This window comes from Saccoglossus kowalevskii, chromosome 4 (genome assembly GCF_978046115.1).
Source record: "Saccoglossus kowalevskii chromosome 4, keSacKowa6.1, whole genome shotgun sequence".
In the NCBI taxonomy this organism is placed as follows: Eukaryota; Metazoa; Hemichordata; class Enteropneusta; family Harrimaniidae; genus Saccoglossus; species Saccoglossus kowalevskii.
In genome coordinates, this window is record NC_140644.1 from 10,749,734 (window position 1) to 10,777,200 (window position 27,467).

General features: G+C 32.9%; 1 protein-coding gene across 1 annotated transcript; it reads left to right on the forward strand.

The window, feature by feature from the left end:
* Positions 1-199: 199 nt before the first annotated feature.
* On the forward strand, positions 200-27,467 carry LOC102807126 (uncharacterized). Its single transcript, XM_006823677.3, has 6 exons — positions 200-304; positions 2,291-2,426; positions 9,978-10,069; positions 19,710-19,931; positions 21,658-21,746; positions 24,630-27,467. Exons 1-6 carry the CDS (start codon positions 212-214, stop codon positions 26,164-26,166), a joined length of 2,169 nt encoding a protein of 722 aa, XP_006823740.2. The 5' UTR covers positions 200-211; the 3' UTR covers positions 26,167-27,467.

Sequence of the window (27,467 nt, forward strand, 5' to 3'; positions counted from 1 at the left end):
GCTATCCCTGCGATTTCCGGTAAAAAGTCCTGTAATGATTTTATTGTAATTCAGTAACTGTTAAGAGGCTTTCGACGATATTATTAGTTACAGTAATACGTAATAGTTTTCAATAGCTAAATCGAATAACTCACGGGTGAAATTTAAAAGTACAAAGTGCGTAATGACATGAGAAAAGTTTGTTATGTTGTTCGGCTGGGCATGCGCAGACATGACATTCAACATGGCAGCAAGGTCGGGATCTAAGCCGGGTGCTACTATCTCTTTAACTTTGCCAATATCTTGCCAGATTTGTCTGGGAAAGGTGAGTTTATTACATCGTGCCAGATCAATCTTTACATCGATTGTGCGACAAAACAGTAATATGACATTCCCGCTTTGAAAGTATTCAATTTTGTATTAACTTGCCGGTGCATCGCTCGGGTCAGAGTTGCCCGGGGTTATTGTTCGCCAAGTAAATTTCTGTCGCTGCATCTGTGGGTTCGGGACACCTTGTTTTAAAAGGGAGAGGGTTTTGGGGAAGGGTATGGTTTCGTATCTTCTGATATCTTTAGAGGTAGGGAGCGGTGTGACTGGGAGCTTCCCCAGGAGGAACACATTCATACACTAGTACTAGGTATAATGCCGTTTTATACAATGTTTATTTCAAAATCCGCGTATTGTACACACAAAGAAAGATGAATGGACTCTTTGTGGGGTAAATGTTAAAAATGTGAAAATAATGTATTTTCTTGAAAGACAAAATTATTCGTCAAAATGAACTGTCGTATATCAAACAGTTGTAGAGTGAATGGTAGAAGTTGATGGGCTTGATATTAAACACATGTTTTCAGCCCAGAATGTACATGTATGTGCTTGTAGATATCTTTCAGATACTTCTAAATTAATGTGCTGCGCTGGTCAATGAACGTGATCATGGTCAACTATAAATTTTATTGGCTGAATAGAAATTCTTAGATAATTATTCAGATCAAAATTATTCTTGATCACGGATCATCCTGGTGTTGTAGCAACATTTAGCATTGGTGATGACAATTTAGATCACTGCTGATGTACGCATACATACAGTAATAATAAGTTTATTACTCAACAATTACCATCTGTGGGGGATGTATGGTAAAAAAAATACTTAGATTAACAAATTTTTTATTTTTTTTCTCCGGTGGGGGGGTATTATGAGTTAATCAAATTTATTATTATTATTATTATTATTATTACATAATCCAAATAAGCAAATCAAATAGAACTACGATCATAAATACAGCTAATTAATTAAAATTAGCTAGTGACATAATTCCTGTCAATGCTTTGAACTCATGGTTTCGGCTTATTTTGGCTAGTTGATATAATTGAGATTATTTAATGTTGCACCTACCATCTGTCTTGTGCAATAACAAGATCTCCCTGCTTTTACAAAACTAACAATTGTGTCATTTATTCTCTCATGTCTAGCGCTAATTTTTTTTCTATGCTTACCATTGCCACATGTAGCGTTTGAACACCAATGCCGTGCATTCGCCTTGTTAGCGAGCAAATTTGCTAATGAATTAGCTAGTGAATGTTGCTTTCAGACAAGCATTCAGTACTTTTACTGTGATGTTGGCGAGGTTTTTGCCAGGTTGTGTATGAACACTATAGATTCCTACGTTGATAACTTGTAATTTTATACCAGACAGTGACTTTGTATTTTACTATATTATATCATGCATAGAATAAAATTGTAATAATTTGAAATAAAGAAAAGGAATATGTTTTACACCTGTAGATCAACTGTTGTCTTTTTATTGTACAAGAAAACTACTAATATGACATACTGTTTGTTATAAAAAAAATTCAAATTGCTGTTGTAGTTTACTTTACAAAATAATGATATCTTCTACGATGTGGCTGACTCTGTTGAAAGGAAGAGATAATGTAGCAATGTTTTTAAAAGCAGGCACCGGACACTCATCAAAAAGCAATATTAATTAGTAATGTATTGTCACTTTTAATGCATGTAAGAATTTTCAATTTACTTCATTTACTGATGCATTTGGTTATGTTGAGCCCAGGACATGCATGTTTATTGTCATACAGTGTATGTCCTAGTGGATGCAGAACCAAAAACAGTACCATGACCACTGACAAAGGTTTTACTGCTTTCCTCAATGCACGAACGTCCTTTCTGCAATAAAGTTGAAAAGTGAGATATCAGTCTGTGTTTGAGAATAAGGCAAAAATCTGTGCTGCTACTACATACATGTATATTATTAGTCAGTCATGTTCATTATTTATTATTGTTGCTTTATAGGTAAAACAACCTGTGATTTGTCCCAATCAGCATGTTTTCTGTACCTTGTGTATGGATCTATGGCTGCGTAAAAATGATCAGTGTCCTACATGTCGAACATCGATTACATCTGATAACCCTTGTAAACCAATTATTGGTAAGTCAATTTGTATCTCTTCATAACCAAATATAACTAGGTTCATTTATTTGTTTAGCTCCATTGTCCATCAAGGATGTAAAACTGTTTACATACATACATACATACATACATATTTATATACACGTACATAGAGAAATATATAAGTACTGAGAAATAATTGTGAACTCATAGTTGCTGTTGACCAAATAAACTTACTGCATGCTAAATACTAAATCAAATCAAAGTAAACACATACTGCATGCGTGACTCGAACCGTCGCTCATATACGCCACCTAATCGCCTAGGCTTCACATCACTACACATCTTTCCCTTGGCCACCGGGCATCCCACCAAAAAAGGATGCTTAATAACCGAGCTTATTACGTGCAGAGAGCATGAAACCCTTCCATACGATCTGCGCCATACAGCAGTCAAGCAGGCAAATTGCCAAGTGAATAAAGATATAAGTTTTACTAATTAAACAATGGTGTACATTATGTAATTCAATGTTGCTTATGTCCAGAAAATTGTTTTTTGGCAATTGCTGTCTCCAGAAGGTGCCATCTTTTGAAATCCTGTTTTGTCAAGTGAATCTCGGGGATTATGGTACAAGATAACAACTTACTAGTGCACTGGATGAAATGTTAAATGCATCTTGAGAGGCTGAGCCTCTCTCTGATAATCTGACACTGATGATTCCCCATAATAGTGTTCATCATGCAACATAATTTTCTACAGTTTCCATTGCTGACTGATTCCAACGAAATGACAACTATTCAACCCTTAGTTTTCTCATCACCTTGTATATGGTCACTTTGCCCATGCAATTGTGTTTGAAACAATATTTTGTTAAGATTTGGTCATCTTCATGTGGTTATATTTAAACAAAAAATGTTCAAAATCACAGCTGCTTTATTTATTTGTTTTTAGCCCCTGCCAAACATCTGTCTGTTTATTCCCTGTCATTTCTCAGACATTCATTGAGCTATTTTAACATGCACATCAATTTCCTTATTCTGCTCAAAATGACTGACTAGTGGCCATTTTTACATGAATTGTTTTCTCAGACAACATAAATTGACTGATTTTGCTGAAACTTGATACAGTGACATGTAATGGCTTACTGATGATTAGTGACTGAACGGTGTCCATTTTTCTCTGACATCATGGTTAATTATATTTTCTCCAGTGTCAGCGTTTCTCTAGAACGTGATGCACAATTTGTGCAATTCATTCAGGTTTTCGCCATTAAAAAAAATAATGAATGTGTCATAATGTTACATAAACACGCACACAAATATTTGCAAGCATGTTTGTTGATATCAATGACTACACCCTTTCATGTACATGTATCCTTGATCTGGGAAAAAAACAATACTCTTATTGTTAACACCAGAGGGAGGGACAACTGTGTGAGTAAACGCAACATATTAGAATTTTCTATTCTGATCGCACGCAGGCAGTTTACGCGACTCTTTTTATTGATCGATGTGAAACGAGAATTTGATGTGTCAGAAGCAAATGCCATGATCAAAAATTAAGAGGCTATTTTGATTGCTATGGAAATAGTGTAGTGGTTGAAGAAGGAGACAGCAGCCATCAATAAATATGCATCTCTTCTTGATTTGTTGACAGTAGCTTGATGTGAACTGCCATCAAATTTGATGTACCTGTATCTCAATTTGATGTCCTTAGCATGAGGTATCTCCCCTTTGTTCCCAGTGATAAATTATGCCAGTATGCATATGGCAATACCAGATTGGATATCTTAATATCACATTATGATGTGCAGCAACTAGATAAGGAACATTTGCAACCTACTTATTAATTTAGAAGAAACTAAACATGAACGGTCAATAGTTAAGCCAATGGTATTACAACAAGCATACCCCAAAGACAATTTAACAATACTGTGGAAATGTAATGCCACAAATCACAAAGATACTTTACCAAACCCAATCACACTTGCAAATCTGAGTGTTGTTTTGCTAGTAAGCACAGCTATACAAGAACAAGGCTGTTCCGCTCAGAATATTGTGAAGTCATCATTGAGTAATAGGTTGAAGGAAGGTGCTTTGAATCAATTGCTAACAATTCTTATTGAGGGGTCACCACTTACTTAGTTCAATGGTATGAAAATATTAAAGTATTGCGGTATGAACATTTGTCATACGGAAATTGTTGTGGTGAGGAATTAATTATGAGTAATATGAACATTGTTTCAGCAGAAGTAGTCATTGACAAATCTTGTTCTTTCAACCTAAGAGTTAAAGTGAATTTAATTGAACATTTGTGAACTAATGTCAATAATGAAAGGATAGCTACCAAGTTCAGCTCTAATCGCTGCATCGCTGGTCTTATTATTAATACCTAAAATCTGTTTGCAAAGTTTAATGTGGAGTTGTTTAAAGTGTGTTTTGTCATTAAACAGATTTTGGATAAAATTGTCATCAGTTATTTCATTATTTTTTGTTTTAGCAAGTTTGAAAGTAAAATCCCTCGTACCTCAGATCCAAAATGTGTATGATTGTACTGTGATATAACTGAATAGCATTTTTTGGCCAAACTATATAATTGTGTAGGCTAAGTGTTTGTTTTAATGCACCTATTGCACGCATTGTTTCTTGACTAGATTGTTAATAGCAATTGTAAAATTACCACGACTTTGGAAAGTAATACCTAAGTAGGTATAAGTAGAAACAACTTTTATCTGTTGGTCTCTCAGATAAAAATTAGCCATCTATCTTTCTTCTCCTGTTATTAAAAATAATAATTTTAAATTTTTTAATATTAACTCAGTCTCCATTTGATACAGTAGCTTTTAAACAAATTAAGACTATCTTGTAGTCCTGTAGTTGTGTTTGAAAAAATGACAATGTCATCTGCAAAAAGTAGGCAATTAATATTGATGCCATTAAGACTAACATGCTCAGATTTTTTAAGACTGTCAGATAGGTCATTGATGTAGATGTTAAATAATAATGGGCTTAAGTTGCACCCTTGTTTAACACCACTAGATGATACAAATGGTTGGTGCAACCCTGACCAGTCTTAATGGCATACTTAGTATTTGAATACATTGGTTGAATCAAAGTAATACATTTCCCTGTCACTTCTGCTTTTCCTAATTTAAATACAAAATATATGTTAAATTCAGTTTAGTTTGATTGTGATTGGATGTTCTCAATCGCTTTGGTATGAAATTTTAAATCTGTCGGTCTGAACTGTGTTCTTTGTCATAAAGTCACGAATGCCATTAACTGATCAGAATGCTGCGGAGATGATAGGTTCACTCAAAATGGAAGGCTTTGATTACTTCAATCTTCAAACCTGCCTGTAGAGGGCAATATGCTACCAAATGCTTATTTTACTACATGTTTCCAAACCTGTCTGCAGAGGGCAGTAAACTGTCTTGAGTCGTGCTCATTTTTGCCACTTACAAAAGATGTCATTAATAATTCACGGCATAAATTTGATTTTATCATAAATACTAGATGATTAAACAAATATCATTTGAATATTAAGAGAGAAAAAAACACGTCAACATGAAAGGAACTAGAATGTTTGGTTCATGTGACTTCTCTTGTTGCTTCATGTTCCATTACATACTGTAAAAATATGTTGAAAAAGCGCCATGCAATTTTAGCGAATTGTGTTAAAATGACGTAATAGCGAAATGTTGATTTAGCGAATCTCTCTTGTTGTTGATTTCTTTGTTTGGCGGCCATTTTGAATTGATAATAAAGTCATCTTGAATTAGCGAATCAGTTCTCTCCCTAATTCACGAAAAAGACATGCTTGCGAAAAAGACATGTTTTACAGTAAGTGTCCAGATACATACAAAGAGTCCACATATCGATATATCACACTTTACAACAGCAGTAGTTCAGCTACTACTGTTCATATACTTCGGCTTAAACTTTTTTTCGTTTGAAAATCAATAATAAAGATATTGTTTACTTGCATCAAATCACTAAGAAAATCATTCTGTCAACTCCAAGACGTTTTGTAACCCCTTTTTAAAAATACAATGTATCAAATTCATTCAGAACCTACAAGTTTATGTTCCACTGCTTATAATATCTTGCTGAGTCGTGTTTTTGTAATTCTAAAGCCATGAATGCCAAAAGGGAAATCTTTGATTACTACAATCCCTATCAATCAATCTGCCTGTAGAGGGCAGTATGCTATCATTTACTAATTAATGTTTTTGTTTGTGATGTAACATGGTTTGCATGTGTAATGCTGAAATCCTATTTAAATCATAAAAAAAAACATCACCATGAGTATTTTAATTTAAGTGTCACTCTTTAGGTATCAGGTGAGAGTGAAATGCCTTCATTTACACATGTAGTTCTAAAATATGTATTTAAACAGTAAAAATTTGGCAGAAAAAAAGAAAAATGTTGTATTCCCATGTGATGACAAAACATATTTTGTGGTTTTATTGTAATATTGTTTCCGATTTTGTTGGCGATGAAAAGTTTAGAACCAGTTTCAAATAAAATAAAACACAAATAACTTACTCAAATAACTTATTATTACTCAGTCATGATTATCAATCCTTAGATTTGTTATGAAATGCAAGTAGAATTTTTTCTAGTTTAATCATTAGCGAATGTTTTCGGACACTTTCGGATATTTACCTCATACCAACTACCTCGGCAAGTTGTGTTAAAATCTCACAGGAAGTGCAACTAATCATAACTTGTGTTACAGCCACTTCCTAGTAAGGCACTCTAATTGGCTTACAAGGAGATCTCCTAGGAAGAGCAACCAATTAGAAATTGTGTTACAGGCCATGTTCTGTGTTTATCATGGCACTCAAACAGTGGGAACAACAACATCACAGTATAGTCACTTCTTGCTGTGATGGTAACTCTCTCAGATTTGTTTGTTTTATGCCATTATCTGCAATATTCAACGTTTTTCTGAAGACCACCAGACTGGTGTTCATGGCTCTGTTAGATTTGTTCATTTTACGATGATCTTGAATATTTTTTGAATGTTTTAGGTAAATTACCGGTGTTGTCATTCATCCAATGGCTTTGATATTACATGTATAGATACTACATGTGGACCGCTCAGATTTGTTCATTTTGTGATGATATCTTTAATTCTCTAATTTTGGTGAATATTTTTTTAATTTTTGGTGAAAAGTGATATTTTCGACTTCTTGTTAAAAACCACAGGTCCAATAGTTTTGATTTTACATATATGGGTACTACATTTGGACTTCTCTCAGATTTGTTCACTTCGTGATGTTATCTTTAATTCCCTTATTTAAATCAATATGCTTGTCTTTTTTGGTAAAAAGTGATATTTTCAACTTCTTGTTAAAAACCAAAAGTCCAATTGCTTTGATATTATATATATATATAGGTACTACTCTCTCTCAGATTTGTTCATTTTGTGATGATATCTTCAATTCTCTAATTTTAATGAATATTTTTGGTGAAAAGTGATGTTTTTGAATTCTTGTTGAAAGTTTGATTGCTTTGATACTATACATATATTTTCATATTCTAATGCTATCTTTAGTTCTGTAAATTGAAATGTGCATTGCTAACAGCGGAGCTACCTCAGCAGACGGGCTGCTGTTTGTTTAAATATAACCACATAATGATGACCAAATCTTACCAAAATATTGTCTTAGACACAATTGTATGAACAAAATCACCATACACAAGGCTAAAGTCACATGAAATGTGTGTAAAAACTAAGAGGCGTTGTCACAACATTGCTGATTTCACCAACTACATGTATAATGACAACATTGCTGATTGCACCAACTACATGTATAATGACATCTAGTGCATCACCAAGTAATAAATGACATTGTGACAACATTGCTGATTGCACCAACTACATGTATAATGACATCCAGTGTATCACCAAGTAATAAATGACATTGTGACAACATTGCTGGTTTCACCAACTACATGTATAATGACATCCAGTGTATCACCAAGTAATAAATGACATTGTGACAACATTGCTGATTTAACCAACTACATGTATAATGACATCTAGTGTATCACCAAGTAATAAATGACATTGTGACAACATTGCTGATTTCACCAACTACATGTATAATGACATCTAGTGTATCACCAAGTAATAAATGACATTGTGACAACATTGCTGATTGCACCAACTACATGTATAATGACATCCAGTGTATCACCAAGTAATAAATGACATTGTGACAACATTGCTGATTGCACCAACTACATGTATAATGACATCTAGTGTATCACCAAGTAATAAATGACATTGTGACAACATTGCTGATTGCACCAACTACATGTATAATGACATCTAGTGTATCACCAAGTAATAAATGACATTGTGACAACATTGCTGATTTCACCAACTACATGTATAATGACATCTAGTGTATCACCAAGTAATAAATGACATTGTGACAACATTGCTGATTGCACCAACTACATGTATAATGACATCTAGTGTATCACCAAGTAATAAATGACATTGTGACAACATTGCTGATTGCACCAACTACATGTATAATGACATCTAGTGTATCACCAAGTAATAAATGACATTGTGACAACATTGCTGATTGCACCAACTACATGTATAATGACATCTAGTGTATCACCAAGTAATAAATGACATTGTGACAACATTGCTGATTTCACCAACTACATGTATAATGACATCTAGTGTATCACCAAGTAATAAATGACATTGTGACAACATTGCTGATTGCACCAACTACATGTATAATGACATCTAGTGTATCACCAAGTAATAAATGACATTGTGACAACATTGCTGATTGCACCAACTACATGTATAATGACATCTAGTGTATCACCAAGTAATAAATGACATTGTGACAACATTGCTGATTTCACCAACTACATGTATAATGACATCTAGTGTATCACCAAGTAATAAATGACATTGTGACAACATTGCTGATTGCACCAACTACATGTATAATGACATCCAGTGTGACCAAGTAATAAATGACATTGTGACAACATTGCTGATTGCACCAACTACATGTATAATGACATCTAGTGTATCACCAAGTAATAAATGACATTGTGACAACATTGCTGATTGCACCAACTACATGTATAATGACATCCAGTGTGACCAAGTAATAAATGACATTGTGACAACATTGCTGATTGCACCAACTACATGTATAATGACATCTAGTGTATCACCAAGTAATAAATGACATGACAACATTGCTGATTTCACCAACTACATGTATAATGACATCTAGTGTATCACCAAGTAATAAATGACATTATGACAACATTGCTGATTGCACCAACTACATGTATAATGACATCTAGTGTATCACCAAGTAATAAATGACATTGTGACAACATTGCTGATTGCACCAACTATATTTCTCTAATGGTCACAAGTGCATTACCAAGTTATAATAATCCTCTTTTAACCCGTTAACATGATAGCCCAAAGGATGATTTCAATTGTGTGTGTATGCTAACATCTGTGCTTATTATGCTACACCAAGTATCACCATCTGCCTTCTAATAATAAAATGTATCTTTTATATAGGTGGTCTGAACCATGGAGAAAACCAATCAAGTCCTTTGTCAACACCTAATTTAAGAAAGGCTAGATTTGATATCCTGTATCAAGAATATGAGGTAAGCAACCATTTTGTTAAACTGTGCATTCTTGTAAATGTAAATACTGTTGTTATAAGCTTGGGATCTACTTCAGGAGTCCACATGTACTGTGAAATATTTTCGTTTAGAATTAATTTTCACTATTTTCAGTGGAGGAATGATTCAGTGAAAATAATATGCAGCTAATATACTCTTTTTCTTATATTTTACATTCAAATCCCATACAAAACACCCAACAAATCTTTTCAGCAAAAAATAATTCCAGCTAAAATAAAGTATTTTACAGTATTTTGATTCTTATCTAAAAATGTCCTTTTCTGAAACAAGCTGGATGTGCTATTTTTTGCTTGACCAAATAGTGTGAATTGCAAAAAAGTAGACTTGACAATGGCTGATCTTTAAATGTCTTTATATTTTCATTGGATTCGTATGCAAATTACTTAAACATAATGTGGTTATCATGAATAATGATGAGTTCCTGGTTGGCTGATGCTATATCAATTAAAGAGTATAAAGAAAAGATGCTCTCTCATTTCCTCCCCTCTCAGTTTATTTCAACCATAATTTTCAGAAATTCACAAACAAAGATCTGAAATCACTTTGTGCTCCTCCCCCTCCTCTACATACACACATACGTCCTCCGCGTCGTTGTAACGACACACATTGGATTAACTTTTAATATAGTTCAATTAACTTTTAATATAATTGCGATATGAACTCTATTAAAACGAGTTCCTATATAGGGGTATGTTTTAATTGGAGTTTAATTAAACTCAATTTCAATGCAATACAACGTAGAATTGCGTTTTAATTAAATAAAAGTCAAATATTCTGTGACTGAACGTAGAAATGTTTGCAAAGCTTAGGTTTAGTAACAGGAGAAGGTATCATGGTACATTTATATTAATATTAATACATTTTATAAATTGAACCATACCTTCCCCCTTTACTAAATCTAAGCTTTGCAAACTTGACTTAAATTTGATTAAATATTAATACAAATTATGAAAATACAATGTAGGTCCTGTCGTTACAAGTCGATGGATCGTCACAACGTTGATACCACACACGCACGCACACACACACACCACTTCTTTCAATTCATTGTACTGTAGTGTAATGTTGTTCCTCATCTGTACACGATTTATGTTTGCTATGTTTTATTACGATTGATTGTTTGTCTCCCAAGTATAATAAGCAGATACACTGTTTTGATAAACTCGGTGAAAAGGCATGACCTTTAGCTTCCTAACTTGAGTATTATAAACATCAAGGATTTAGCACAATTTATTTTGACTCCCGTGTGCGAAGCACACAATGTGAGTCTTTGCAGTTACTCTGTATGTGTGTGTGTATGTGAGTGTCTGTCCGCTCCTCTGATATCTCAAGAACCGTATGTTGGTTTTTGATAAAACTTGATGTATAGATGCTCTGGGCTAATGTGTAGACTTGATTAGGTTTTGGTTGAAATCCATGCATATTAATTGCCTGATTTGCATGATAATTAGCTAATTTTTAGCTGTTCCTTGACTGTTCCACTGATATCTAAAGAACCACTCATTGGATTTTGATGAAACTTGGTACATATATGCTCCGGACTAATGCACAGATGTGATTAGTTTTGGCTAAAAATCAATGCATATAATTAACCTAATTAGCATAATGATTAGTTAATTTTCGGCTTTTCCACTGATATCTCAGGCACTAATCATCACATTTCAGTGAAACTTAAATACATGTAGATACATAGGACGATGCACAGACTGATATGTGAAATATTAATTTTCAGCTTTTGATAGTACTATTACTTCATTACTTTTCAATGAAACTTGTTACATAGATGCTCTAGAGCAATCCAAAGACCTGATTAATTTTAAGTAAAAATGTGTACATATTAATCAATTAATTTGCATAATTAGTTAATTTTTGGCTTTTACACTGATATCACATGTACTAATTATTCCATTTCGATGAATCTTGGTATATTGATGCTCCAGAACAATGCATAGACCCACTCAGTTTTAAATTAAAATCATATTAATTGCCTAATATTTGCATAATAAATCATAATTTTGGGTTCTAATTACATTTCAATGAAACTTCATGCATAGATGGTCTGTGACAGTACTTATCTTAATTCAATGAAGCTTGGTACATATGTACTTTAACACAGTGTGATGATCAAATTAGTTTTAAGTTTATATACATCTATAATAATTACCTAATTTGCATAATAATTTACTTTTCTGCTTTCCACTAATTTAGTTAGGATTAATCATCACATTATATTGAAACTGTGTACATGTGCGCTCTAAAACAATATACAGACCTAAATCTATGCATAATAATTGCTTTATTTGTATAAATAACTCATTAGATTCATTGAGGTAATCCACAGACATGATTATTTTAATGTTGATAAACATGCATATTGATTATCTATTATTAGCCCATTTCTGATAACTAACAAAATCAGATTTAAATTGAATTCATCGCAGAGGTGTTCTGGAATAAATTAGACTCAAAACCATGAATAAAAAATCAAATGTATTTTTTTCATGTTATGCATCTCAAATAGCAGACATATACTAGTTGCCAAGCTCCTCGTTTGAAAAGCAAATCTTAAATTTTAATTAATTTTAAATTGTCTCCAATACTCTCAGCACACAGGAGTTCTTTCTAAGCTTTCTTTGATTTTTCCTTTATTTTTGACTCCAGTGTGCGAAGCACAAAAAGGGAGTCTTTGCAGTTAGTGTGTCTGTATGTGTGTATGTGTGTCCGTCTGTTCCACTGATATCTCAAGAACCATACATCAGTTTTTGATGAAACTTGGTGCATAGATGCTCTGGACCAATGCGCAGATTTGATTAGGTTTTTGTAAAAATCCATGCATATTAATTACCTAATTTGCATGATAATTAGCTGATTTTTGGCTGTATCATGACTGTTCCACTGATATCTAAAGAACCACTCATTGGATTTTGATGAAACTTGGCACACAGATGCTCCAAACTAATGCGCAGATTTGATTAGTTTTGGGTAAAAATCTGCAATATTAATTACCTAATTTGCATAATGATTAATCAATTTTCGGCTTTTCCACTGATATCTCAAGTACTAATCATCACATTTCAATAAAACTTGGTACATAGATGTCATAGGACACTGCACAAACCTGAAAGTTTTTAGGGTAATATCAGTAGATATTAATTACCTAATTAGCATAATTAATTAATTTTCAGCTTTTGATATTTCAAGTAGTGATTGTCACATTTCAATGAAACTTGGTACATAGATGTCATAGGACACTGCACAGACCTGATAGTTTTTAGGGTAATACGAGTACATATTAATTACCTAATTAGCATAATTAATTATATTTCAGCTTTTGTCATTTCAAGTAGTAATCATCACATTTCAATGAAATTTGGTACATAGATGTCATAGGACACTGCACAGACCTGATAGTTTTTTAGATATTAATTACCTAATTAGCATAATTAATTAATTTTCAGCTTTTGATATTTCAAGTAGTAATCATCACATTTCAATGAAACTTGGTACATAGATGTCATAGGACACTGCACAGACCTGATAGTTTTTAAGGTAATATGAGTACATATTAATTACCTAATTTGCATAATTAATTAATTTTCAGCTTTTGATATTTCAAGTAATCATCACATTTCAATGACACTTGGTACATAGATGTCATAGGACACTGCACAGACCTGATAGTTTTTAAGGTAATATGAGTACATATTAATTACCTAATTTGCATAATTAATTAATTTTCAGCTTCTGATATTTCAAGTAGTAATCATCACATTTCAATGAAATTTGGTACATAGACATCATAGGACACTGCACAGACCTGATAGTTTTAGGCTACTATCAGTATATATTAATTAGCTAATTTGCATAATTAATTAATTTTCAACTTTTGATATTTCAAGTAGTAATCATCACATTTCAATGACACTTGGTACATAGATGTCATAGGACACTGCACAAACCTGATAGTTTTTAGGGTAATATGAGTACATATTAATTATCTAATTTGCGTAATTAATTAATTTTCAGCTTTTGATATATCAAGTAGTAATCATCATATTTCAATGAGACTTGCTACATAGATCTTCTAAGATTATGCAGAGACCTAATTAGTTTTAATTGGATATTAATTACCTAATTTGCGTAATGTTCCACTGATATATAAAGAACCACAAATTGGATTTTAATGAAACTTTTAAAGAGAACTATGCAGAAACCCAATTAGTTTTTGGTAAATATTTATGCTTATTAATCTCCTAATTAACATAATTAATTAACACTGATATCTCAATTACTGATCATCACATTTGAATAAAATTTGGTACATAAATGCTCTAGGACAATAGACAGGCCTGATTAATTTTGGGTTAAAATTTGTTCATATTAATTCTCTAATTAGCATAATAATTCATAATTTTTTTGTTCTGTTCTGTTCATATTAGTTACCTGATGTACATAATTAGTTTTCAGCTTTTCTATCAATATCTCATGTACAAGTAATTTTGAATTAATTTTTAATGTGTCTTCAATACTCTCAGCACACGGGAGTTCTTTCTAAGCTTTCTTTGATTGTACATGGATCCTATCTGAAATTTTTACTGAACATTATAGTTATCATTTCTGATGTGACTTTGTCCTTATTTTACTTGTATCTCTGTAACATGTTTACAAATGAAATTTAGTGTGGATTAAGGAGAAAAGTCATTGTAATAGTCTGTCAATAATTTAGTGTTTCAGACATTGGAAATCATATACTGTGAAGTTACTGAGATTAAACCTAATCCGGGTTTTAATCTGCAACTAACTTTTGATTGAAATCATCCAATTTCAGTCATGTCGAGAAGTGGTTGTTGTTTAACCTTCCAATTCTGCATGATCAGCAGCTTAAACCCATGAAAATTTGCAGACCACCTAAACTCAGTGTCCTGTATGCTTACAATGTCGCTGATTTTATGACTATCCAATATGATGGGTTAACCGTTTGAGCGTCATTGACTACTTTTGGCACCATCTACAAATTGATTTTGTATAGTTTGCTCCTACTCACATGAAATTTTGATAAAAAATGACAAAACTTTTGAGCAAAAACTAAAAGCAGTATCTTACTGTCCATACATTGTGTATGGTTTAAAAAAATTATTTTACAGAAAATATTTGTACTGAATTTTAGGTTGGAATTTTGGCACTCGAGGGTTAATAATGGATGTCCCTTGACTTACATGTACTTCTGTTTAGCGACTGGATATGTGATTATTGCAGGAATTTGCTATGGTAGACTAAACGTTTCAGTCAGGGAGCGAGAGTGCTTGATCCAAGTGTGAGAAGAGAAAGGAAACATTGAATGTAACGAGAAACTTTAAGAAAAAGGAATGTTAGGACGCCATACTCTACCCCCCCCCCCCCTCCCAAATGAAAACTATTATTTATCACTAGTTTTGTGATGTTGACAAAGAATTTTTATTCTCAAAAAGCTAAGCCGTGATTACTTGCTACTAGCCTAATATAGACAAATCCAGCAACAGCCGATGCAGAAATTGTAGTTGCTGCCTTGTAGAGACTTTTCCAATGCCTATGCCCTAGTTGGCTTTACGTAGGAATGACTTATGGAAGTTTCATACTAATTCAACTGTTATCAGTTTTTTTTCTAAAACAAAGACAAAAAAAACAATTCTTAATATCAATGAACATTTCTGTACCAGAATTTTTGACTCCCGTGTGCGAAGCACAAAAGGGAGTCTTTGCAGTTACCCTGTCTGTATGTCTGTATGTATGTATGTATGTCACTTTTTTTGTTCCACCGTTATCTCAAGAACCACTAATCAAATTTTGGTGAAACTTGGTACATAGATGCTCTGGGATAATGCGCAGAGTTGATTAGGTTTTGGTAAAAATCTATGAATATTAATTACCTAATTTGCATGATACTTAGCTGATTTTTAGCTGTTCCAAGATTGTTCCACTGATATCTAAAGAACCACTCATTGGATTTTGATGAAATGTGGCACATGAATGCTCTGAACTAGTGCGCAGATTTGATTAGTTTTGGGTAAAAATCTATGAATATTAATTACCTAATTTGCATGATAATTTACTGATTTTAAGCTGTTCTCATACTGTTCCACTGATTTTTGAAGAACCACTCATTGAATTTCAATGAAACTTGGCACATGGATGCTCTGAACTAATGCGTAGATTTGATTATTAATTACCTAATTTACATAATGATTAATCAATTTTCGGCTTTTCCACTGATATCTCAAGTACTAATCATAACATTTCAATAAAACTTGGTACATAGGTGTCATATGACACTGCACAGACCTGATAGTTTTTAGGGTAATATCAGTACATATTAATTACCTAATTTGCATAATTAATTAATTTTCAGCTTTTGATATTTCGAGTAGTAATGATCATGTTTCAATGAAACTTGGTACATAGTTACTTGAGGACTGTACAGAGACCTAATTAGTTTTTGGGTAAATATTTGTGCATATTAATCATCTTATTAGCATAATTAGTTAATTTTCAGCTTTTCACCTGATATCTCAAGTACTAATCATCACATTTCAATGAGACTTGTGACATAGATATTCTAGGACTATGCAGAGACCTGATTAATTTTGGGATAAATAATTGTGCCTATTAATTACCTAATTTGCATAATTAGTTAATTTTTTGCTGTTCTATGGCTGTTGCACTGATGTCTAAAAACCACTCATTGGATTTCAATGAAACTTTTAAAGAACCTAAGACTATGCACCATATTAGTTTTTGGTAAATATTTATGCTTCTTAATCACCTAATTAACATAATTAATTAATACTGACATCTCAAGTATTGATCATCACATTAGAATACAACTTGGTCCATAAATGCTCTAGGACAATAGACAGCTTGATTAATTTTGGGTTAAAATCTGTTCATATTAATTCTCTAATTAGCATAATAACTAATATTTTTTTGGTTCTAATCACATTTCAATGAAACTTGGTACATTGTGCAGACCTTATTAGTTTTACACTTAAATCTGTTCATATTAGTTGCCTTATTTGCATAATTAGTTTTCAGCTATTCCATCAATATCTCAAGTGTAAGTAATTTTGAATTAATTTTTAATGTGTCTCCAAAACTCTCAGCACACGGGAGTTCTTTCTAAGCTTTCTTTGATTTTTTTTTGGGAGTGTTGTTTTTTGCAACACCGATTTTCTCAGATTTACCAGGATCTGCTCAAGATTTTCTTGAGTTTTGCAGCATGACGTGCATGGTATTGCTAAGTTTATGGGGTCAAAAAATCTTAGCAGTCTTGGCAGGAAAAGGGTTAACTTAAACATTAGATTTAACAGTTTTTGTGTCAAAAATGGCTGTCAATGAGCCATATTTTACCTAATCCCAATAGGTGACTGTGCACTCATGGGGAAGTGACTGTATACGCAATTCATGCAAGAGTAACCCTGACACAATGAAAAAAACAAAATGGCTCCAGCTGGCCATATTGAATTATATCACAAATACATTATAATGTGCACCTGCAACCCACATGTACTCATCGTATAAAGTTTGATTGTAATTAGCCTAGTGGTTCCCAAGGAACTGTTGCAGACACATACAAAGATTAGAATATAGCAAATTGTACAAGAAATGGCTGTCAGTCACGTGGCATATCATCCTATTAAATAGGGTGAAAATGTTAACACAATAATTTGTTCAAAAGTGCTATTTAATTATAGATTTCAATATATGCAATAGCCTTGTGTTTTTACCAGGTACAAATCATGATATTAAAGAAAATTGTGTCACAAAATGCCAAAAATTAGCATTTTTAGAACAAATTTCTTAGAAATCAATATACATATGAAGGCATTATTTCATGGAAAATAAATAGCATTTCCAAGAATTTTCTAATAATTTGTTACAATCAGAATATCCCATTGTTTATACTATTTTTTTTTTTCACTATGTCGCCTATGGATATTTTCAGATGTGATGAGATCTTTTTCCCATAGAAACCATTGTTAAATGGCTCAAACATTGCTGTGCTGTTTTCATGTGTTTTTTAGCATTTATTTTTACAAGAAAAGTAGTTCCATTACCATATGCTTTTATGCAAGTTTTGGGAACAACATAAAATAAAACCATAAAAATCATGGAACTCTGAGCAGCTATTAAATAAAAGTAGCACTCTTCTAAAATGGTCACAGGTTATTGTGTGAATATATGAATTAATGTTTTTATTTGTTAAAAATTCTTTTTATGAAGCCCTGAATTATATAGGCTTGGATAGTACATGTAGCTGAGGATGTTGACCCTAACCTTGTTGTAAAAAATCTCATCTTTATTGGAATTTTTGGTGACCCACCATCCTGATACCATTCAGTGTGCTGCAGTTTCTCTTGCAATGTGATCCAAAATGATGATGACTGTAAATACTAAATTTGACGATGATACCTACGTCGAGGTCAATATGGCTGATTGTAAACACTCAATTTTATGTGTATGCTGCAGTTTCTCTCTTAACATGATCCAATATGACTCAGTGATCCAATATGGCTGACTGTAAACACTCAATTTAGTATGTTTGCTGCAGTTTCTCTCTCAATGTGATCCAATATGGCTGACTGTAAACACTCAATTTAATGTTTGCTGCAGTTTCTTTCTCAATGTGATCCAATATGGCTGACTGTAAACACTCAATTTAATATGTTTGCTGCAGTTTCTCTCTCAATGTGATCCAATATGGCTGACTGTAAACACTCAATTTAATGTTTGCTGCAGTTTCTTTCAATGTGATCCAATGTGGCTGACTGTAAACACTCAATTTAATACGTTTGCTGTAGTGTCTCTCTCAATGTGACCCAATATGGCTGTCTGTAAACATGCAATTTAATGTGTTTGCTGCAGTTTCTCTTGCAATGTGATCTAAGGTGGCAGCCTGACATATATTCTAATGATCTCGAACGCACATTGACCTAGTTTATTCAAGCTTCTTATTTTTGCTTATTCCTGCTCATTACTCAAAATGCTGTCGCTTAAGTTTTTCAAAAAAAGACCGAAGAAAGAGGTTTTGTTTTTAGCTCCGCTGTTGACTTTGTCGAGCGGAGCTTATCATATGAGTGATTGTTCGTGTTAACGTTTTACTCTTTCGACTTCTTCTTGAAAACTACAAGCCTGAATGCTTTGATACTTGGTGTGTATGTACGTTGGGTAGACCTCTCTTAGATTTGTTCATTTCATGATGGTATCTTCAATTCTCTAATTTTGGTGAATATTTTTTGTCATTTTTGGTAAAAAGTAATATTTTTGAATTCTTGTTGAAAAAAACAAGTCCAATTGCTTTGATACTATACATATTGTTCATTTTCTAATGATATCTTCTGTTTTTTAATTGCAATGTGCTATGCTAACAGCGGAGCTATCTCAGCCGACAGGCTGCTTGTTTGTCATTGTGATCATAAAACCTACATCTCACACATTTTTGTTTGCTGTTTTGCTCGCTGGTGGTATTGAATAATTTTAAAACAAAACTATTGAAACAGAATCATGTTTCAGTTTTCCCTGTGACGAGAAGCAAAACCTTTTCAGATGAATGTCTTTGTATTTGCAGGATGAAATAGAACAACTACAGCGCGAAATAGACACACTTCACAAAGAAAACAAGATTTTACAGAAACAAGTTGATTTGATCGGATGTGACAACAAATCATCGCCTGGTAAATGCAAACATAGTGGTAAGAAGGTTGAGAATCTGATGAGTTTGACCAGTAAATTACAAGAAGCTACAGCTACTTACGAAGCAGTCAAGGTGGAAATGAATCAATTAAAACAGGTAATGTAACACATGTAATAATTTACACAGAAACCAAAATTGCAAATGTCATGGAAAATATCACATGGAAATGAAAAGTCATATTACTATTGGTACAATTCCTATTATTGTCATACATTTAATGAGTTTGCAGTAGGATACTAGGTTTCCATTATATATATATATATATATATATATATATATATATATATATATATATATTGGATTTCTCTCCCATAATGCATTGCTCTTGTGATAACTTGGTAGTGCTAAATTTTAATTCTGCTTAAAAAAAGACATTGTACATATTTGGCATTCGTATACAGTAACTATTATGGTAGCTGGCTACCATTACATGATCAGATAAAAAAAAACGTGAAATTGGGGATTTCGGGCCATTTGGCTTTCCAGGGTAAAAAGTTTTCACCATATCTCCAAATTTTGTTTGCTCACATACATGTATGGTGAAAAAATGATATGTAGTTATAAAGATGCGTTCTTATGGTTGTCAAGTTTTGTTCTGATAATTACAATTCATTTTCTATGAAATAATGGCTTCCCATGGAAATTGTTTTAAAAATGTTCATTTTTGCAGTTTTTCTCCAAACAAATATTTTGTCCTTGGGGGGGGGGTGTCAGGGCTGAAAAGTCATGTGATAAAATCAATTATTATGTGACCTTTTGAAACAAAAAGTTTTCAAGCATATTCTCATCTGCCACCCACCTCAAATCTCATATTTTACATTTCACTGTGAATTGTGGCAAAATGAACAGTCAGTTTTTGTATACTGTCTGACAGTCACATTTACCAACTGCCTTGAATTTTTCCACATCATTGGATGAATATTTGTAGAAATTTGAACTTTACTCTTTCAGCTTAAATATTAATAAAATGTGTTTAGTTGAGACTACATGGACAATCACAGCTATGAATAAATTATTAAATTGACAATTTTGTAAAAAAAAAATTCAGAGATTGATACGACATGACAATTAATCAAGATGCATTTAACCTATGATTAACTGTAAAGGGTTGCTGATGAATGTATAATGGTTTTACTATACTAGTATGCTTAACATAAGTAATATTTAATTAAGTATAACACCCTGGTTCAGGGTCACTTATTTTCTCGTATCTTATAACTCATATTTCACAATGGAGATGGCATTTGACTAACACATGTTATATTTTTGCTTAGCTCTAATTGTAAAATAAAATTTTTTACTGTTTTTCAATGTCTGAGTTAATGTAGTGTTTTTTTTGTTTTTTTTTTGCATTTTGCATTTTTCTGCACAAACCAGACAATAGTTTCAGAATTCTTGTCTATTGTCATCAATAGTTTAGGAAAACCATGTCCAGCTTTCCTTCTGTGTGGGTAGGATAAGTTCGCTTGCAGTTTGTGTTAAAAGTGGAATTTTAGAATAAATCACCACTAATCAGTGTTGGAAATAAACCTAAATAAGCTAGAGGTTGGAAAGACCAATAAAGGCCCCAAGCCGCGGGTACTACCAAAGCAGAGCTGATTCTAATTTCTTTTCATGCAAATCAATTTAACAACAGCATTCTTACAACAATAAAAATGTACAAATGTAACACCTTTTTTTTTTTTGCTTGAAGTATCTATAGAACTGATGAGTTATGATAACTAATGTGTCCCATGATTCTGAGGAACAATCCCCAGGATTAACAGCTTTGTTTTTAATTTGGGTTACAGTCAGTTTATATGGATCTTTTTTATTGTTGCAGACAAATGCTAAACTGGAGATGGAAAATCAACATTTGAATATGGAAAATAATAAACTAAGACAAGAAAACTCTAGCAGATCCCCACACAAGTAAGTTAACAGGCTTGTCATAGAGTAGTGATTATTTGTTACATAGTCTACAAAACTAAATTTACAGATTTGTTTAACCTGTAAGTCAGGTACATGGTAATTTTAGGGGTTAGCATGGACAGACTAGATTCCTTGTGCCACCCTCTCTTACATGTACCTCTCCACATAAAATACATTACTTTCTATGTAACATCCTAAAAATATAAGAAATGTCACGTCCCCTCTACTAGTCTGTGTTTCCACCCTACAACATAAACTTTTCATTTGCCAGTTGTATATAGTGACTTTTATACTCAGAAACATTGCCAATGCCTAATTAGGGTTGTAATCCTCACAGATAGATTACGTTACTCTGCTGTGTCCAACTACACATTGTGTGAACATTTTCGTTGTTCTTATATATCTGGACACCGTACATGGACTCAAAGTCAAAACCATAATATACGTTAGTACAGTAAAAGACATTTTTTCTATATCACTCATTGTTTTAGAAATTATTGAATTTTTCCTTTGTTTTATGCCTCAAGCACACATTCTCTTCAGGACAAAAATTTCAACAATTTTTGAACCATGACTGATATAGTGAATTTGATTTACGTATACCGTAATGATAAATATGTAATGTAAATTGACTAATTTTCACTGGGTTTAAATTTCGCTGATTTACCATTTCAGGCATATTCAGTGGGTTTTAAATTCACAGTTTTATTATTTAGATAATGTGTTCGATGCTAAATTTTACATATTTACTGGGTTTTAATTTAGTGCATTTTCCAGTCAGCGAAATAAGCAAAATTAAAACCCAGTGAATAATTAACCCTTTTAAAGTATACTGTTTTTGACTCCTGTGTGCGAAGCACATAATGGGAGTCTTTGCAGTTAGTGTGTCTGTGTTTGTGTGTATGTGTGTCCGACTGTTCCACTGCTATCTCAAGAACCATACATCGGTTTTTGATGAAACTTGGTGCATAGATGCTCTGGGCCAATGCGCAGATTTGATTAGGTTTTGGTAAAAATCCATGCTCGTTAATTACCTAATTTGCATGATAATTAGCTAATTTTTAGCTGTTCTATGACTATTCCACTGATATCTGAAGAACCACTTATTGGATTTTGATGAAACTTGGTACATAGATGCTCTGAACATATGCGCAGATTTGATTAGTTTTTGGTAAAAATCTGTGCATATTAATTACCTAATTTGCATGATAATTAGCTGATTTTTAGCTGTTCCATGATTGTTCCACTGATATCTAAACAATCACTCATTGGATTTTGATGAAACTTGGTACATAGATGCTCTGAACATATGCGCAGATTTGATTAGTTTTTGGTAAAAATTCCGTGCATATTAATTACCTAATTTGCATGATAATTAGCTGATATTCAGCTGTTCCATGATTGTTCCACTGATATCTAAACAACCTCTCATTGGATTTTGATGAAACTTTGTACATACATGCTCTGAACTAATGCTTGGTTTTGATTAGTTTTTGGTAATAATCCGTGGATACTAATTTCCTAATTTGCATAATGATTAGTCAATTTTCGGTTTTTCCACTGATATCTCAAGTACTAATCATCACATTTCAATGAAACTTGGTACATAGATGTCATATGACACTGCACAGACCTGATAGTTTTTATGGTAATATCAGTACATATTAATTACCTAATTTGCATAATTAATTAATTTTCAGCATTTGATATAGTGAGCATTACATTTCAATGAAACTTGGTACTTACATACTCAAGGACTATGCAGAGATTGATTGTTTCCGATAAATATTTGTGCATATTAATCAGCCTAATTTGCATAATTAATTTTCAGCTTTTCAACGGGTATCTCAAGTACTAATCATCGCATTTCAATGAAACTTAGTACATAGATCCTTTAGGACTATGCAGAGACCTGATTAGTTTTAGGGTAAATAATTGTGCATATTAATTACCTAATTTGCATATTAATTAATTTTCAGCTTTTCTACTGATATCTAAAGTACTAATCATCACATTTCAATGAATCTAGAATTATGCAGACCCAATTAGTTTCCGGTAAATATTTGTGCATATTAATCACCTAATTTGCATAATTAACCAACTTTCACACTGATATCTCAGGTACTAAACATCACATATCAATGAATGTACATGGATGCTGTAGGACAATAGACAGACCTGGATAATTGTGGGTTAAAATCTGTACATATTAATTACCTAATTTGCATAATTAGCAATTTTAAGCTTTCACACTGATATCTAAAGCATTAATTATTCCATTTCAATGAAACTTAGTACAAAGATGCTCTAGGACAATGTACAAACATAATTAGTTTGGAGTAAAAATCTGTTTATATTAATTCCCTAATAAGCATAATAATTCATAATTTTTTGGTTCTAATCACATTTCAATTAAACTTGGAAACATAGATTTTCTGTTACATTGCGCAGACCTCATTAGTTTTACACTCAAATCTGTTCATATTTATTTTCTGATTTGCTTAATTAGTTTTCAGCTAAGTAATTTCGAATTATATTTAATGTGTCTCCAATACTCCCAGCACATGGGAGTTCTTTCTAAGCTTTCTTTGATTGTCATTTGTTGTTTAATAGTTTGCTATTATTCTCTGCATAGGAATTGTGAAATCTGTTTTTTGCATGTTTTGTTTTTCTATCGTAATGTAATTTCGTTTATTTGATCTTTGGTGCTTATGTATGTATGTTTTCATATGTCAGTGTCACACAGTTATACATACTTCTTGTTTAAAATGCTCGTCTAAGACAAAAACGATAAATAAGTATTACACATGCATTGTTCTACATCATTATTATTGATCCTATGCAGCATGTCATCTGACCAATCGTATTGTGTTATATCTTCAGATATGGGAGATACACGGTGGCAGCGCAGCAGTCCAAGTTAAACCAATATGAACAGGAAATGAGTCAACTTAAACGAGCCTTACAAAGAAGTGATGATTATATTGAGGAATTGGAAGAGAAATTGAAAAAGTTTGAATGTAACCACCCAGATAGTGTAAAGGGAGAACCTCAAAAAGAAAAACCTTCTTTTGGTTCAAGTAAATTAGATCGAAATAATAGATCATTTAATGACGTAAGCAAGATTAGCTTGATGGAAGAAAGTTCTTTAAATCTCGAAGCTCCGACTCCCATGACTCCAGCTTCATGTTTCAGTAGATTGTCCATCCTAAAGTCTAGTGAGAACAATCTAGTATCAACGCCCAAAGACAATATTACTTCTCTCTCACTGGACAACAGTAGAAGTTCATCTCGTAGAAAGTTAAATTTTGATGATTCTGAACAGCCATCAACGCATCGATCTGTTCCAAATGGCGCATCAATGACTGAGGACAGTTTTAATTTTGAACAACCTGGTAATATTAGCAGTGTTTCACAGCTGGATATTGCGAATACTACTGACTTCGAAGAGTGTGCCAGGCTAATGACTGAAGCTGAAAGTCGGGTTGCACAGAGACGTTCTCAGAGCAGTGATCAGTCGGGCATTGATTTACCCATGATGAGTTCATACCCAGACACCCAAACCAAACTGGCAAGTAACATCACGCTTAGTTTAAGTCAGTTACAAGACACAGTATCATGGCAAGTAAGGCCAAATTCAACACCATCATTACATGTTGACCATCTTGAACATCCAGCCCCTGATGCAAGACCCAGCTCTGCTCCGTCCAGTAAAATTACAGCACCCAGTCTGTTTGGATTGAGATACCACTGTGATTCTTATTTACCACCAGTTGGTAACAATGTTTGGAAGTCATCATCAGGAATATATCCTATCACATCAACAACATACCAGCAAGGAATGTATTCCAGTACTGCATCAACATTCCAACAAGGTTTTTATCAGAGTACCTCATCCACATCCCCAAAAGAAATTTATCCAAGTACTTCCTCCATGTCCCAACTTTATTCCGGTACCTCGTCCACTTCTCAACAAGGAATATATCCAAATACTTCATCTACATCTCAACAAAGAAAGTATCCAAGTACCTCATCCTCATCCCATCATGAAATTTATCCCAACATGTCAACACAGCAAAATCAGTACTTTAATAATAATAATAATCCTTTTAAAAATTTATCATCAATATCATCAAGTCAGGGAATCAGAAACGAACATGTGTTTGATGCCCATCAGAAATATAGTGCTGTATCAAATTCTATGTTGCTGAACCAACACAGACAAAAACTAGCACATTCGTCTACTAACTGTGTTTCACAGCCACTCAGAGCAATACATGATGATGTCCATTCTGCCCAGGCAGTATACGACTATACAGGTGATAGTCGTAAGAGAAAACCAGACTTAACAGCAATGTCAAATCAAGTGTCTGCTCCACCTGGACTAGGGAGTCCAGCAAAGACATTCAGATTGTTTTAGTTCGAACCGATACATAGCTACTGGAGTCTGAAGACGGGGAATTGTATATATAAAAACGTCGTTACTGGATTATTGTAAAATCTGATTCATCACTATGGCAGATACATAACAAAATCATTGAGCTGATAGATAATAAATAAACTCAACTAAAAGTGCATGCAATTACCATCACCAATGATGATGGTCTCTCTTCTAGTTTCACTATGTTTTTTTTTTTTTCAAAATACAAGTTACATTGTATTACCAGGTATTATATTTGAGTTGTAGCTTCAATATAGATTTATTCATGCTAAAAATAGGAACATTGTATTAGTTGTCATGAATTCACCAGCCATACATAACTGACAGTCAATTCTTTGTTCTTATCTGTTGATTTAATTTAATTATCAATGATGTTATTAATATTATTTAATTGTTTAATATTATTTATGAAATAATGTATTGTCTTATAGTACACTCGAGCCAGAATCAAATATTTTTGTCAAATAAGAAAGAGACTGTCTTTTTTTTGTATAAATAGTTATTTATTATTTTCTATGCAGCAAATGATATATGTAATGCATGTATTAACATTGTGATGAATACACTATAATTTGGTGAATTCAATATTGTATTTCATATGAAAATTACCTCAATAATATGCCTTGAATAAGATTTTATATTTCTATAAGATTTCAAAATATGAATTTGGTTAGAACTGTATTAACATGGTCCAAAACAGGGATTTGTACTTTGAGTTACATCCATCCACGTGTACGTCCAACATTATTTCTCAAACATGAATTGGAGTAAAGTTAGTACGAAGCAGAGATGTAATGGTATACCTATTAATGTCAATTTGTTTGGATTCGCTGGCCCGATTACACTCAAACTTGGTATCAATATCACCCATGGCGGTTTACTGATGCATGTTATTTTGTTTTTCAATTTGATTCAAAATGGCATCATTACCATCTTGCCGTCATGCATATACATGCTTATGTACTTTTTGCATTACCACATTGACCTCGTCATTAGTACCGTAGTTTGTGCCTACTGTAGATGGTTTTCGTAAATAGGCTGTGCTATCCTGAAATATTGGTCTTTGCATCATTTGAGTTGTTTCATAGGAGGGAGAGGTACCCAAGGTACAAGGTAAGGTTTAAGTAGTTGTCCTATCCTGAATGGCCTTTGCTGCACAAATAATCAATGGTATTTGGCCTTTTGGTCATGTGATATTATAATCAGCTCCTACTCATTTCTAACTACACAATTATGTTTCTCGGTTTCATTTCAATAAATTATTTGTTCCATCAAACAAA

What these genes read in the sequence shown, in the direction of transcription:
- LOC102807126 (XM_006823677.3), top strand. Translation starts at nt 212, where the DNA reads ATGACATTCAACATGGCAGCAAGGTCGGGATCTAAGCCGGGTGCTACT. An exon ending in CCCTTGTAAACCAATTATTG is followed by an intron (nt 2,427 to 9,977) that starts GTAAGTCAATTT and finishes TCTTTTATATAG; the next exon opens with GTGGTCTGAACCATGGAGAA. An exon ending in AAATGAATCAATTAAAACAG is followed by an intron (nt 19,932 to 21,657) that starts GTAATGTAACAC and finishes TTATTGTTGCAG; the next exon opens with ACAAATGCTAAACTGGAGAT.